This window comes from Scyliorhinus torazame, chromosome 22 (genome assembly GCF_047496885.1).
Source record: "Scyliorhinus torazame isolate Kashiwa2021f chromosome 22, sScyTor2.1, whole genome shotgun sequence".
NCBI lineage: Eukaryota > Metazoa > Chordata > Chondrichthyes > Carcharhiniformes > Scyliorhinidae > Scyliorhinus > Scyliorhinus torazame.
The window spans coordinates 10,011,654-10,027,232 of record NC_092728.1 but is presented as its reverse complement, the minus strand read 5'-3'; the positions used below and the strand labels follow the sequence as shown (position 1 = coordinate 10,027,232).

At 49.8% G+C, this 15,579-nt stretch overlaps 1 protein-coding gene across 1 annotated transcript in view; it reads left to right on the top strand.

The window, feature by feature from the left end:
- The window catches only part of LOC140399421 (actin nucleation-promoting factor WAS-like), a 107,376-nt gene that overhangs the window by 47,316 nt on the left and 44,481 nt on the right, over positions 1–15,579 (top strand). The window contains 2 exon segments of the mRNA XM_072488998.1: positions 9,277–9,330; positions 9,332–9,368. Of these exon segments, the coding sequence (XP_072345099.1) occupies positions 9,277–9,330; positions 9,332–9,368 (91 nt within the window).

Below are 15,579 nucleotides of genomic sequence, written 5' to 3'. Positions count from 1 at the left end.
CCGTATTGGTTAACAAAAACTAGAAACTTCAGGGAGCCAATAATGTGCCACCCTCTGATTCTGAAAATGAAGACCAGTTGAAATCGGGAAAGCACCCATTGTTTGAGTCCGCATTATCAACTGGGGATGAAAGCTGTGATTACAGAAACGCTGATGAAGAGGTAAAAGCTGTAAAACAGAGATTGTTGCATATACAGCCAACCAATGCTGCGAAGGCTGAACACCCGCTTTACATGTCGCCAAAATTAACAATGTGCAGGAGGATAAGGGAGAATGAAAAGCTGGAGGGGTTGGAGTGTGTTTAGTGATTAAAAATGAATTAAGTATTTCTCTCAGTATTAACAATACTACTTACAGCTTAGTTGCAGAGAATCCTTGAAATCTGGTTAAATACTCACTGGACAATCAGAAAAGACTAACTGCGTTACACGAGATATTGATAGATGGATAGACAGAGCTGGAGGGAAACACCGGGGGGCACCTTGTTAGTTACTCATGGTGTAGATATAAGAAACTCTGAACCAATAAAGCCACATCCGACTTGACAAAAACCACGCAGACTGGCTCAGTTAGAGATTGAAATACAATGCATGTTGGACAAGTTGCAGAGACAAGCAAAAAAATGCTTGGTTCCATCTTCTTTTATTTTTGCTGTTACATTATTGATTCATGGATGATTCATGGACCTGTGACTTTAAGGGAAGTGGCCTGCACCTTTAATTCAAGCAGAGGATTTCAGCAGGAGGAGAGATCACTGTGCTGGTCTGTGTTAGTTCAAACTGAAGTTCTAGACTGATTGGCACCAATGACAGAGATTGGCTGGGACTCAGTTTGATCGATTTGGCTGAAGTGGTCCAAAAGGCTGAGCTCTGCCCGGTAACAGGCGGTGATTGGATTTGGTCTTGGCAGCCCCAGGGAAGGACCTGCTATCCTCCCCTCCCCATTTTCCTCCTGAAACGTGGCGTTTCTGAACTGCCAGAGAGTCTGTGTACAGGAGAACCATTACAGACTGTGCAGGTGAAGTCCAGAATCTGCTACCTCTCCCAAGGAAAGTTGGTGTGAATTTTTTTTTTTAAATATTTTTTTATTTTACATTTTCGCCCAAATTTACACCCAACAATAAACAATAATCAGTAACAAATATGTCAATCCCCATATCAATAACAGCGATCCCATCCTCCCACCAAACCCCAAACATTGGCCCGCATGTTCACATAAACAAATCATAGATTATCATAGAATTTACAGTGCAGAAGGAGGCCATTCTGCCCATCGAGTCTGCACCGGCTCTTGGAAAGAGCACCCTACCCAAGGTCAACACCTCCACCCTATCCCCGTAACCCAGTAACCCCACCCAACACTAAGGGAAACTTTGGACACTAAGGGCAATTTATCACGGCCAATCCACCTAACCTGCACATCTTTGGACTGTGGGAGGAAACCGGAGCACCCGGAGGAAACCCACGCACACACGGGGAGGATGTGCAGACTCCGCACAGACAGTGACCCAAGCCGGAATCGAACCTGGAGCTGTGAAGCAATTGTGCTATCCACAATGCTACCATGCTGCCCTCAGTTTTGTCAAATGACAACAAAGAACAAAGAAATGTACAGCACAGAAACAGGCCCTTCGGCCCTCCAAGCCCGTGCCGACCATGCTGCCCGACTAAACTACAATCTTCTACACTTCCTGGGTCCGTATCCTTCTATTCCCATCCTATTCATATATTTGTCAAGATGCCCCTTAAATGTCCCTATCGTCCCTGCTTCCACTACCTCCTTCGGTAGCGAGTTCCAGGCACCCACTACCCTCTGCGTAAAAAACTTGCCTCATGCATCTACTCTAAACCTTGCCCCTCTCACCTTAAACCTATGCCCCCTAGTAATTGACCCCTCTACCCTGGGGAAAAGCCTCTGACTATCCACTCTGTCTATGCCCCTCATAATTTTGTATACCTCGATCAGGTCTCCCCTCAACCTCCTTCGTTCCAGTGAGAACAAACCGAGTTTATTCAATCGCTCCTCATAGCTAATGCCCTCCATACCAGGCAACATTCTGGTAAATCTCTTCTGCACCCTCTCTAAAGCCTCCACATCCTTCTGGTAGTGTGGCGACCAGAATTGAAGACTATACTCCAAGTGTGGCCTAACTAAGGTTCTATACAGCTGCAACATGACTTGCCAATTCTTATACTCAATGCCCCGGCCAATGAAGGCAAGCATGCCGTATGCCTTCTTGACTACCTTCTCCACCTGTGTTGCCCCTTTCAATGACCTGTGGACCTGTACTCCTAGATCTCTTTGACTTTCAATACTCTTGAGGGTTCTACCATTCACTGTATATTCCCTACCTGCATTAGACCTTCCAAAATGCATTACCTCACATTTGTCCGGATTAAACTCCATCTGCCATCTCTCCGCCCAAGTCTCCAGACAATCTAAATCCTGCTGTATCCTCCGACAGTCCTCATCGCTATCCGCAATTCCACCAACCTTTGTGTCGTCTGCAAACTTACTAATCAGACCAGTTACATTTTCCTCCAAATCATTTATATATACTACAAAGAGCAAAGGTCCCAGCACTGATCCCTGTGGAACACCACTGGTCACAGCCCTCTAATTAGAAAAGCATCCCTCCATTGCTACTCTCTGCCTTCTATGGCCTAGCCAGTTCTGTATCCACCTTGCCAGCTCACCCCTGATCCCGTGTGACTTCACCTTTTGTACTAGTCTACCATGAGGGACCTTGTCAAAGGCCTTACTGAAGTCCATATAGACAACATCTACTGCCCTACCTGCATCAATCATCTTAGTGACCTCCTCGAAAAACTCTATCAAGTTAGTGAGACACGACCTCCCCTTCACAAAACCGTGCTGCCTCTCACTAATACGTCCATTTGCTTCCAAATGGGAGTAGATCCTGTCTCGAAGAATTCTCTCCAATAATTTCCCTACCACTAAAGTAAGGCTCACCGGCCTGTAGTTCCCGGGATTATCCTTGCTACCCTTCTTAATCAGAGGAAGAAAATTGGCTATTCTCCAGTCCTCCGGGACATCCCCTGAAGACAGCGAGGATCCAAAGATTTCTGTCAAGGCCTCAGCAATTTCCTCTCCAGCCTCCTTCAGTATTCTGGGGTAGATCCCATCAGGCCCTGGGGACTTATCTACCTTAATATTTTTTAAGACACCCAACACCTCGTCTTTTTGGATCACAATGTGACCCAGGCTATCTGCACCCCCTTCTCCAGACTCAACATCTACCAATTCCTTCTCTTTGGTGAATACTGATGCAAAGTATTCATTTAGTACCTCGCCCATTTCCTCTGGCTCCACACATAGATTCCCTTGCCTATCCTTCAGTGGGCCAACCCTTTCCCTGGCTATCCTCTTGCTTTTTATGTACGTGTAAAAAGCCTTTGGATTTTCCTTAACCCTATTTGCCAATGACTTTTCGTGACCCCTTCTAGCCCTCCTGACTCCTTGCTTAAGTTCCTTCCTACTTTCCTTATATTCCACGCAGGCTTCGTCTGTTCCCAGCCTTTTAGCCCTGACAAATGCCTCCTTTTTCTTTTTGACGAGGCCTACAATATCACTCGTCATCCAAGGTTCCCGAAAATTGCCGTATTTATCTTTCTTCCTCACAGGAACATGCCGGTCCTGTATTCCTTTCAACTGCCACTTGAAAGCCTCCCACATGTCAGATGTTGATTTGCCCTCAAACATCCGCCCCCAATCTATGTTCTTCAGTTCCCGCCTAATATTGTTATAATTAGCCTTCCCCCAATTTAGCACATTCATCCTCGGACCACTCTTATCCTTGTCTACCAGTACTTTAAAACTTACTGAATTGTGGTCACTGTTACCGAAATGCTCCCCTACTGAAACATCTACCACCTGGCCGGGCTCATTCCCCAATACCAGGTCCAGTACCGCCCCTTCCCTAGTTGGACTGTCTACATATTGTTTTAAGAAGCCCTCCTGGATGCTCCTTACAAACTCCACCCCGTCTAAGCCCCTGGCACTAAGTGAGTCCCAGTCAATATTGGGGAAGTTGAAGTCTCCCATCACCACAACCCTGTTGTTTTTACTCTTTTCCAAAATCTGTCTACCTATCTGCTCCTCTATCTCCCGCTGGCTGTTGGGAGGCCTGTCGTATACCCCCAACATTGTGACTGCACCCTTCTTATTCCTGATCTCTACCCATATAGCCTCACTGCCCTCTGAGGTGTCCTCTCGCAGTACAGCTGTGATATTCTCCCGAACAAGTAGCGCAACTCCGCCTCCCCTTTTACATCCCCCTCTATCCCGCCTGAAACATCTAAATCCTGGAACGTTTAGCTGCCAATCCTGCCCTTCCCTCAACCAGGTCTCTGTAATGGCAACAACATCATAGTTCCAAGTACTAATCCAAGCTCTAAGTTCATCTGCCTTACCCGTAATGCTCCTTGCATTAAAACATAAGCACTTCAGGCCACCAGACCCACTGTGTTCAGCAACTTCACCCCGTCTGCTCTGCCTCAGAGCCACACTGTCCCTATTCCCTAGTTCTCCCTCAATGCTCTCACCTTCTGACCTATTGCTCCCGTGCCCAACCCCCTGCCCAGGAAGGGCAGAAGGTGAGAGCATTGAGGGAGAACTAGGGAATAGGGGACAGTGGGGCTCTGAGGCAGAGCAGACAGGGTGAAGTTGCTGAACACAGCGGGTCTGGTGGCCTGAAGTGCATATGTTTTAATGCAAGAAGTATTACGGATAAGGCAGATGAACTTAGAGCTTAGAGCTTAGAGCTTAGAGCTTGGAAGGAATCAGGAATCACCCGTAGTCACCATTAACACACACAGCCCCCCATCCCCCCCAACCCTCCCAGCCGACCCCCCCTAATGTTCGATGTGATCCAATTCTCGAAAGTGCATAATGAATAATGCCCATGAATTGTGGAACCCCTCCACCCTTCCCCTCAGTTCCAATTTGACCTTTTCAAGCGTTACGAATTCCAGCAGGTCCCCTGGCCAGGCCACGGCACAGGGTGGAAGGTTGATCTCCATTCCAACAGGATCCGCCTTCGGGCGATCAACGAGGCGAAGGCTACAACATCGGCCTCCGCGCCCTGTTTCCAACCCCGGCTGGTCCGAGGGCTCAGGTTTCACATGCACCACTTTCGAGATTACCCTAAACACCTCCTTCCAGTAATCCTCCAGCTTTGGACAGGACCAAAACATATGAACGTGATTTGCTCTCTCCCCCCCCCCCCTGCAACATTCATAATATGCACTCATGCACATCATGAGGTAAAGACAGGCAGTTATAGACACCCAGGTTAGCCAATCAACACACAGGACAGAACACAACCAATCACCAGACAGAACACCAGAGGGGGGCTTCCTACTATAAAACACACAAGGCTTCAGCACTCCGCCTCTTCCCGTAACAGCCTCCCCGAACAGGCGCCGGAATGTGGCGACTAGGGGCTTTTCACAGTAACTTCATTGAAGCCTACTTGTGACAATAAGCGATTTTCATTTCATTTTCATTTCATTTCATTCATTTTCACTGGTGACAACTGTAGTGACAGTCAGGGTGTATATATCAGTTAGCACCTTCTACACGTGGCTCAGAGCTAGCCTGGTCTAGTAAGTTAGAGTTAGTACACGTAGAGTAGTAGAGTGTCGACCCACAGGCAAGCTGTGTGCCTTGTTACAGAAGTTCAATAAATCGTATTGAACCAACGCCTACGTTTGGTGTCTGCTTTCCCAGTCCAACTGCATCCAGTTGCGGTCCGTGTTACCCCAGGGTCAATAACACGACAGTTCACACACATCTTCTACGCCCTCAAAGAGCCGGCTCATCCTCGCCCTTGTAAGGTGCGCTCTGTACACCACCTTCAGCTGTATCAGCCCCAACCTCGCGCACGAGGTGGAGGCGTTCACCCTCCGGAGCACCTCACCCCAGAAGCCCTCCTCTATAACCTCTCCCAGCTCTTCCTCCCACTTTGCCTTGATCCCTTCCAGCGGCGCCTCCTCCTCCTCCGAAATAGCCCCGAATACCGCCGATACTACCCCCTTCTCCAGTCGCCTTGTCGTCAGCACCTCCTCCAGCAATGTGGAAAGCTGGTGTGAATTGACGGTCTTTCTCCAGAAGGCCTCTGCTTGTGAGTACAGAGAGCTGAAGGCAGGCCAGGGACTGAAAGAAAGCAAAGTTTGGTGAAACAGGGCCTCTGCCTCTCCAGGAAAATCGCGAGTACAGCTACAAAACAAAGATTGTAATGTACAAGCTCGCTGTGAAGAATGCCTGCAAGGAACCACCATTTAAAGCAAAGACTCTTTCTCTTTCATTTATGTTTTTTATTACTCCTTTTCATCCCTCTGTGTTTGTCTGTCTTGTGTGTAGCGGGCTCCGGGGTCCTGGGGGGTGGGGGTGGGCGCGGAGCGATCTGGCCCCGTGGGGGTGCCCCCACGGTGGCCTGGCCCGCGATCGGGGCCCACCGATCCGCGGACTGGCCTGTGCCGTGGGGGCACTCTTTCCCTTCCGCCTACGCCACGGTCTCCACCATGGCGGAGGCGGAAGAGACTCCCTCCACTGCGCATGCACGGGGATGCCATGAGCGGCCGCTGACGCTCCCGCGCATGCGCCGCCCGGCAATGTCATTTCCGCGGCCAGCTGGCGGGGCACCAAAGGCCTTTCCCGCCAGGAATTTAATACGAATTATTTAATGCAAATAATGCAAGGGAGAATCCAAAGAGATTCTACAGATACATAAAGGGGAAAAGAGTAACTCGGGGACAGAGTCGGGCCTCTTAAGGATCAACAAGGACATCTATGTGCAGAGTTGGGTGAGATCCTGAATGAATATTTCTCATCGGTATTCACGGTGGAGAAAGGCATGGATGTTAGGAAACTAAGGGAAATAAATAGTGATGTCTTGAGAAGTGTGCATATTACAGAGGAGAGGAGGTGCTGGAAGTCCTTAAAGCGCATCAAGGTAGATAAATCCCCGGGACCTGATGAAATGTATCCCAGGATGTTGCGGGAGGCTAGGGAGGAAATTGCGGGTCCCCTAACCGAGATATTTGAATCATCGGCAGCCACAGGTGAGGTGCCTGAAGATTGGAGAGTGGCGAATGTTGTGCCCTTGTTTAAGAAGGGCAGCAGGGAAAAACAGACCGGTGAGCCTAACGTCTGTAGTAGGTAAGTTGCTAGAAGGTATTCTGAGAGACAGGATCTACAAGCATTTAGAGAGGCAAGGACTGATTCGGGGCAGTCAGCATGGCTTTGTGCGTGGAAAATCATGTCTCACAAATTTGATTGAGTTTTTTGAGGGAGTGACCAAGAAGGTAGATGAGGGCAGTGCAGTAGACGTTGTCTACATGGACTTTAGCAAAGCCTTTGACAAGGTACCGCATGGTAGGTTGTTGCAGAAGGTTAAAGCTCACGGGATCCAGGGTGAGGTTGCCAATTGGATTCAAAATTGGCTGGACGACAGAAGGCAGAGGGTGGTTGTAGAGGGTTGTTTTTCAAACTGGAGGCCTGTGACCAGTGGTGTGCCTCAGGGATCGGTGCTGGGTCCACTGTTATTTGTGATTTATATTAATGATTTGGATGAGAATTAGGAGGCATGGTTAGTAAGTTTGCAGATGACACCAAGATTGGTGGCACAGTGGATAGTGAAGAAGGTTATCTAGGATTGCAACGGGATCTTGATCAATTAGGCCAGTGGGCCGACGAATGGCAGATGGAGTTTAATTTAGATAAATGTGAGGTGATGCATTTTGGCAGATCGAATCAGGCCAGGACCTACTCAGTTAATGGTATGGCGTTGGGGAGAGTTATAGAACAAAGAGATCTAGGAGTACAGGTTCATAGCTCCTTGAAGGTGGGAAGTCGCAGTGTGGACAGGGTGGTGAAGAAGGCATTCGGCATGCTTGGTTTCATTGGTCAGAACATTGAATACAGGAGTTGGGACGTCTTGTTGAAGTTGTACATGGACATTGGTACGGCCACACTTGGAATACTGTGTGCAGTTCTGGTCACCCTATTATAGAAAGGATATTATTAAACTAGAAAGAGTGCAGAAAAGATTTACCAGGATGTTTGCCGGGACTTGATGGTTTGAGTTATAAGGAGAGGCTGGATAGACTGGGACTTTTTTCCCTGGAGCGTAGGAGGCTTAGGGGGTGATCTTATAGAGGTCTATAAAATAATGAGGGGCATAGATAAGGTAGATAGTCAACATCTTTTCCCAAAGGTAGGGGAGTCTAAACTAGAGGGCATAGGTTTAAGGGAGAGATTCAGAAGGGCCCAGAGGGGCAATTTCTTCACTCAGAGGGTAGTGAGTGTCTGGAATGGGCTGCCAGAGGTAGTAGTAGAGGCGGGTACAATTGTGTCTTTCAAAAAGCATTTAGATAGTTACATGGGTAAGATGGGTATAGAGGGTTATGGGCCAAGTGCGGGCAACTGGGACTAGCTTAATGGTTAAAAACTGGGCGGCATGAACTGGTTGGGCCCGAAGGGCCTGTTTCCATGCTGTAAACTTCTATGATTCTATTATTCTATGAGTCTGCTCTGCCATTCGATCATGGTTGATATATTCCTCGTTTGCCTTAACCCCTGACCCCTTATTAACAAAGAATTCCCTGTATTTACCAAAGACAGATTTGTGTTTGAGGTGCTGCTACCTACAAGGCCAACGGCCGGTTGGCAAAATCAGACAGAATAGTTCTTTCTTAGACCATCAGAATTAGGAACAGGAGTGGGCAATTAATCCATCTCGAGCCTGCTCCACCGTTCAGTCCGATCCTGGCCTCACTACCCCAGCGTTTCGTTTAAATAAATTTAGAGCATTGTTCCTTCCAATTAAGGGGCAATTTCGCGCGGCCAATCCACCTCGCCTGCACGTCTTTGGGTTGTGGGGTGCGAAACCCACGCAGACACGGGGAGAATGTGCAAAGTCCACACGGACAGTGACCCAGAGCCGGGATTCGAACCCGGGACCTCGCGCGCCGCAGTCCCAGTGCTAACCACTGCGCCCCACGCCGCCCCCCCCCCCCTCGCCTCCCCCCGCCCTGTGAGCTTCGATCGAGGGTCAGTAGCTGCAAAGGGGGTTCCGGGCGTGCTTGGAGGCGGCGAGAGGCAGCAGAGAAGCGGGGGCTGGGGGAGGGAGGGGGAGGGGGGGGTGGGGGGGGTGGGGGGGGGGGTGGGGAGGGGGGGGGGGGGTCTGGGGGAGCGTATTCTCTTCCTGTGCAGCGTTTTAACCTTTTCTATTTCTCCTCCCTCCCGCCCTAGGAAGGGAAACTCGTCTGGGAGCAGGAACTGTACAACCAGATCCGGTACGCGTCCAAAGCAGCCATACTTCCACACCTTCGCCGCTGACGTGAGTAACCGACTTTGCTCAGAGATTTGGGAGGGGTGTTGGGCTGTGGAGAGGCACAGTCTTGGCAGGGAGGACCGTTTGATAGGGAAGCGGGGAGGGGAGACTGAGGGAGCAGGGGCACCGGGGAGGGGGAGTGCGTCCATTTCTGGTTCTCCCGCATTATCAGAAGGCCGTCGAGGCCTCGGGGGGCGGGGGGGGGGGGGGGGGGGGGGGGGGGAGGGACACAGAGTGAAGTAAATAACGAGAGGAGGAGGAGGGGGGGGAAGATGAGAATTGATCTTGCCCTCAGCGAGTAGTTGTGATTGGGAAGCCCCTGACTCAAATGGCGGCAGAAGCACATTCACCCTGAAAAAAGGGAGAATTGGGGTAAATATTGAGACTGGCAAGTGGTTTGGGGGCCTGATGCACCGTCAATTACCACAAAGACGAGAATGGTGGAAACAATCGAGCCTTTATTGAGCAAAGATGTTGTGCCTCCTGTAGCTGGAAGCAGAATGGCTGCAGCACGGCGAGCACACACTATTATACCCCGCCTACTGGGCGGTTGCCAGCAGGCAGGGATTTACCATTGTACCTCTACTATATGGGCAGTGCCGTAATACATATAATATACCACTAGTGGTGTTCACCACAGGGCCGCTATATCAGTACCCAGCAGACATGGTATGGATTTATGTGCGGGGAGTCCCCTGCAGATGTGTCAGTCCCTCTCCAGTGGGTGGGTCTCGTTGATCGCCGTGGTAACCTTCGGGAGGGTCGCGGATGATGAATACGAGCCCTTGGGGAGAGTCAAGGCCCGTAACCGAGACCTTTAAATAGAAGCAGTCGGAGGGCATTCGGCCCTTCGAACCTGCTCCGCCATTCATTATGATCCTGGCTGATCATCAAGTTCAATAACCCCGATCCCACCTTCCCCTCATACCCCTCCATCCCTTTAGCTCCAAGAGCTGTATCTAATTCCTTCGTGAAATTACACAACTTTTTTGTCCTCAACTAATTTCTGGGGCAAATTCCACAGATTCCACCGCTCTCTGGGGTGAAGAAATTTCTCCTCACCTCAGTCCTAAAAGGTTTACCCCTTATCCTCAAACTACGACCCCTAGTTCTGGACCCCCCACCATCGGGAACATTCTTTCTGAATCTACCCCTGTCTGATCCTGTTAGAATTTTGTAAGTTTCCACGAGATCCCCTCTCACTCTTCCAAACTCCAATGAATATAATCCTAACCGACTTAGTCTCTCCCTCATATGACAGTCCCGCCGTCCCAGGAATCAGTCTGGTGAACCTTCGCTGCACTCCCTCCATAGCAAGAACATCCTTCTTCAGATAAGGACACCAAAACTGGACACAATACCCCAGGTGTGGGCCTCACCAATGCCCGATACAATTCCAGTAAATCATCTCTCTTCCTATACTCAAATCCTCTCGTTATGAAGGCCAACATACCATTTGCCTTCTTTACTGCCTGCTGTACCTGCGCGCTTACTTTCAGCGACTGATGCACGAGGACAGCAAGGTCTCGCGGAGTATCCACCTCTCTCAATTTACACCCATTCAAATAATAATCTGCCTTCCTATTCTTGCTACCGAAGCGGATAACCTCACATGTATCCACATTTATACTGCATCTGCCCTGCATGTGCCCGCTCACGCAGCCTGTCCAAATCCCGCTGAAGCATCTCTGTATCCTCCACGCAGCTCACCCAACTTTGTACATTTGTATCATTAGAGGAGAAGAAGGTGACTGAATTGAGGCATACAAAGGTGATCAGAGGATTGGGATGGGGTGGACAGTGAGAGCCTTTTTCCTCGGATGGTGATAGAACATAGAAAAATACAGCACAGAACAGGCCCCTTCGGCCCACGATGTTGTGCCGAACCTTTGTCCTAGATTAATCATAGATTATCATTGAATTTACAGTGCAGAAGGAGGCCATTCGGCCCATTGAGTCTGCACTGGCTCTTGGAAAGAGCACCCTACACATAGTCAAACACCTCCACCCAACACTAAGGGCAATTTTGGACACGAAGGGCAATTTATCATGGCCAATCCACCTAACCTGCACATCTTTGGACTGTGGGAGGAAACCGGAGCACCCGGAGGGAAAACCCACGCAGACACGGGGAGGACGCGCAGACCTCCGCACAGACAGTGACCCAAGCCGGAATCGAATCTGAGGCCCTGGGAGCTGTGAAGCAATTGTGCTATCCCACAATGCTACCGTGCTGCCCTTAAGAACAAATAAATCTACACTATATCATTTTACCGTAAATCCATGTACCTATCCAATAGCTGCTTGAAGGTCCCTAATGTTTCTGACTCAACTACTTCCACAGGCAAGTGCATTCCATGCCCCCACTACTCTCTGGGTAAAAGAACATACCTCTGACTTCCCCCCCTATATCTTCCACCATTCACCTTAAATTTATGTCCCCTTGTAATGGTTTGTTCCACCCGGGAAAAAAGTCTCTGACTGTCTACTCTATCTATTCCCCTGATCATCTTATAAACCTCTATCAAGTCACCCCTCATCCTTCTCCGTTCTAATTGAGAAAAGGCCTAGCACCCTGCAACCTTTCCTCGTAAGACCTACTCTCCATTCCAGGCAACATCCTGGTAAATCTCCTTTGCACCTTTCCCAAAGCTTCCACATCCTTCTTAAAAATGAGGCGACCAGAACTGTACACAGTACTCTAAATGTGGCCTTACCAAAGTTTTGTACAGCTGCGTCATCACCTCGCGGCTCTTAAATTCAATCCCTCTGTTAATGAACGCGAGCACACCATAGGCCTTCTCCACAGCTCTATCCACTTGAGTGGCAACTTTCAAAGATGTATGAACATAGACCCCAAGATCTCTCTGCTCCTCCACATTGCCAAGAACTCTACCGTTAACCCTGTATTCCGCATTCATATTTGTCCTTCCAAAATGGACAACCTCACACTTTTCAGGGTTTAAACTCCGTCTGCCACTTCTCAGCCCAGCTCTGCATCCTATCTATGTCTCTTTGCAGCCGAAAACAGCCCTCCTCACTATCCACAACTCCACCAATCTTCGTATCATCTGCAAATTTACTGACCCACCCTTCAACTCCCTCATCCAAGTCATTAATGAAAATCACAAACAGCAGAGGACCCAGAACTGATCCCTGCGGTACGCCACTGGTTAACTGGGATCCAGGCTGAATATTTGCCATCTACCACCACTCTCTGACTTCTATCGGTTAGCCAGTTCGTTATCCAACTGGCCAAATTTCCCACTATCCCATGCCTCCTTACTTTCTGCAGAAGTCTACCATGGGGAATCTTATCAAATGCCTTACTAAAATCCATGTACACTACATCCACTGCTTTACCTTCATCCACATGCTTGGTCACCTCCTCAAAGAATTCAATAAGATTTGTAAGGCAAGACCTACCCCTCACAAATCCGTGCTGACTATCCCTAATCAAGCAGTGTCTTTCCAGATGCTCAGAAATCCTATCCTTCAGTACCCTTTCCATGACTTTGCCTACCACTGAAGTAAGACTAACTGGCCTGTAATTCCCAGGGTTATCCCTATTCCCTTTTTTGAACAGGGGCACGACATTCGCCACTCTCCAATCCCCTGGTACCACCCCTGTTGACAGTGAGGACGAAAAGATCATTGCCAACGGCTCTGCAATTTCATCTCTTGCTTCCCATAGAATCCTTGGATATATCCCGTCAGGCCCCGGGGGGAACTTGTCTATCCTCAAGTTTTTCAAATTGCCCAACACATCTTCCTTCCGAACAAGTATTTCCTCGAGCTTACCAATCTGTTTCACACTGTCCTCTCCAACAATATCGCCCCTCTCATTTGTAAATACAGAAGAAAAGTACTCGTTCAATACCTCTCCTATCCCTTCAGACTCAATACACAATCTCCCGCTACTGTCCTTGATTGGACTTACCCTCGCTCTAGTCATTCTCATATTTCTCACATATGTGTAAAAGGCCTTGGGGTTTTCCCTTGATCCTACCCGCCAAAGAATGTTCATGCCCTCTCTTAGCTCTCCTAATCCCTTTCTTCAGTTCCCTCCTGGCTATCTTGTATCCCTCCAATGCTCTGTCTGAACCTTGTTTCCTCAGCCTTGCATAAGTCTCCTTTTTCCTCTTAACAAGACATTCAACCTCTCTTGTCAACCATGGTTCCCTCACTCGACCATCCCTGCCTGACAGGGACATACATATCAAGGACACGTAGTACCTGTTCCTTGAACAAGTTCCACATTTCACTTGTGTCCTTCCCTGCCAGCCTATGTTCCCAACTTATGCCACTTCAATTCTTGTCTGACAACATCGTTTTTCCCCTTCCCCAATTTTAACTCAGGGTTGACCATTCTAAATCGGGAGTTAGCCATTTTAACTGGCTACAGGGCATTCAAATGGTCATTGGATAGACATATGGACGATAAGGGGAATAGTGTAGATGGGCTTTAGGGTGGTTTCACAGGTCGGCGCAACATCGGAGGGGCCGAAGGGCCTGGACTGCGCTGTAATGTTCTATGTTCTATCTGTGATGCACAATCAATAACTACTAAAACGAGGTTGTAGCACAACTGAAGGCTTTAATAGACTAGAACTGTTCCCCAGCAGCTCAGGTACAGAATGAGGGCTGCTGGGACGGCACTGGTTCTTATAACCCGCCTATCAGGGCGGAGCTACATACTATACAGCCAATGGGTAAACCCCCCAGGTTTAACCAATGGAACTTCAGCCTCTCGGGTACTGCAATACCTGATAATACCACAATCTGCAAGTTTGGAAATACTACATTTAGTTCCCTCGTCCAAATCATTGATATATAATGTGAACAGTTCGGGTCCCAGCACAGATCCCGGCGGTACCCCACCAGTTACTGCCCCCTCCTAAATGTAACTCCCCAAGCCAGGAGCTCCCGATAGTCCTGGCCAACGATTAACTCAATTTGCCTTTTCGCTCTGCGCCGCTTGGAATTGTCACAATCGCGATTCATTGTTATTTCTGACTCTCTCCCACTTTCTCTCTCCTCTCTCTCTCTCTCCCCTCTCTCTCCTCTCTCTCTCTCCCCTCTCCTCCTCTCCTCTCACTCTCTCCCTCACTCTCTCCTCTTCCCCTCACTCTCACCCCTCTCTCTCCTCACTCTCCACCCTCTCTCTCCCCTCTCTCTCCTCACTCTCCCCCTCTCTCTCCCCTCTCTCACCCCTCCCTCTCCCACTCCTCTCACCCTCTCTCTCTCCTCTCTCTCTCCTCCCCTCTCTCCACCCTCCACTCTCCCCCCTCCTCTCCCCTCTCTCTCACTCTCCACCTCTCTCCACACACTCCACTCCACTCACCCCCTCACTCTCCACACTCTCCCCCCTCTCCCACCTCTCTTCCCTTACCTCCCCTCTCTCTCTCTCCTCTCTCTCACCCCTCTCTCTCCTCTCTCTCACTCATCTCCTCTCTCTCACCCACTCTCCCACTCTCTCTCCTCCTCTCTCTCCTCCTCTCTCCTCTCTCTCCCCCTCTCTCTCTCCCCCTCTCTCCTCTCCCCCCCTCTCTGTTTCTCTCCCTCTCCTCGCTATCTGTCTCCCTCTCTCTTTCCACCGCTCTCTTCCCGCTATCTCTCTCCCTCTCTCCCCCACTTCTCTCCCGCTCTCTCCCCTCTGTTTTTCTCTCTATCTCCCCCTCTCTCTCTCCCCTCTCTCTCTCTCCCCCCTCTCTCGCTCCCCCTCTCTCTCCCCCTCTGTTTCTCTCCCTCTCCCTCACTATCCCTCTCCCTCCCTCTCTCCACCGCTCTCCTCACGCTCTCTCTCTCCCTCTCTCTCCCCCTTTCTCCTGCTCTTTCTCCCATTCTCTCTCCCAATGTCTCCCCTTTATCTGTCTCACTCCACTCTCTCTCTCTCTCCCCCCTCTCTCCCTCTTTCCTCCCCCTCTACCCCCTCTCTTGCTCTCCCTCTCTCTCCCCCACTCTTCCCCCTCTCTCTCCGCCTCCCTCTCTATCTCTCTCCTCCCCCTTTCTATCTCCACCTCTCTCTCCCCCTCTCTCTCCCCCTCTCTCCCCCTCTTTCTCTCCCCCTCACTCTCCCTCTCTCTCCCCCTCCCTGTCCCCTCTCTCTCCCTCTCCCTCCCCCTCTCTCCCCCTCCCTCTCCCTCCCCCTCTCTCCCCCCTCCCTCTCCCCCTCCCTCTCCCCCTCCCTCTCCCTCTCCCCCTTTCTCTCCCCCTCTCCT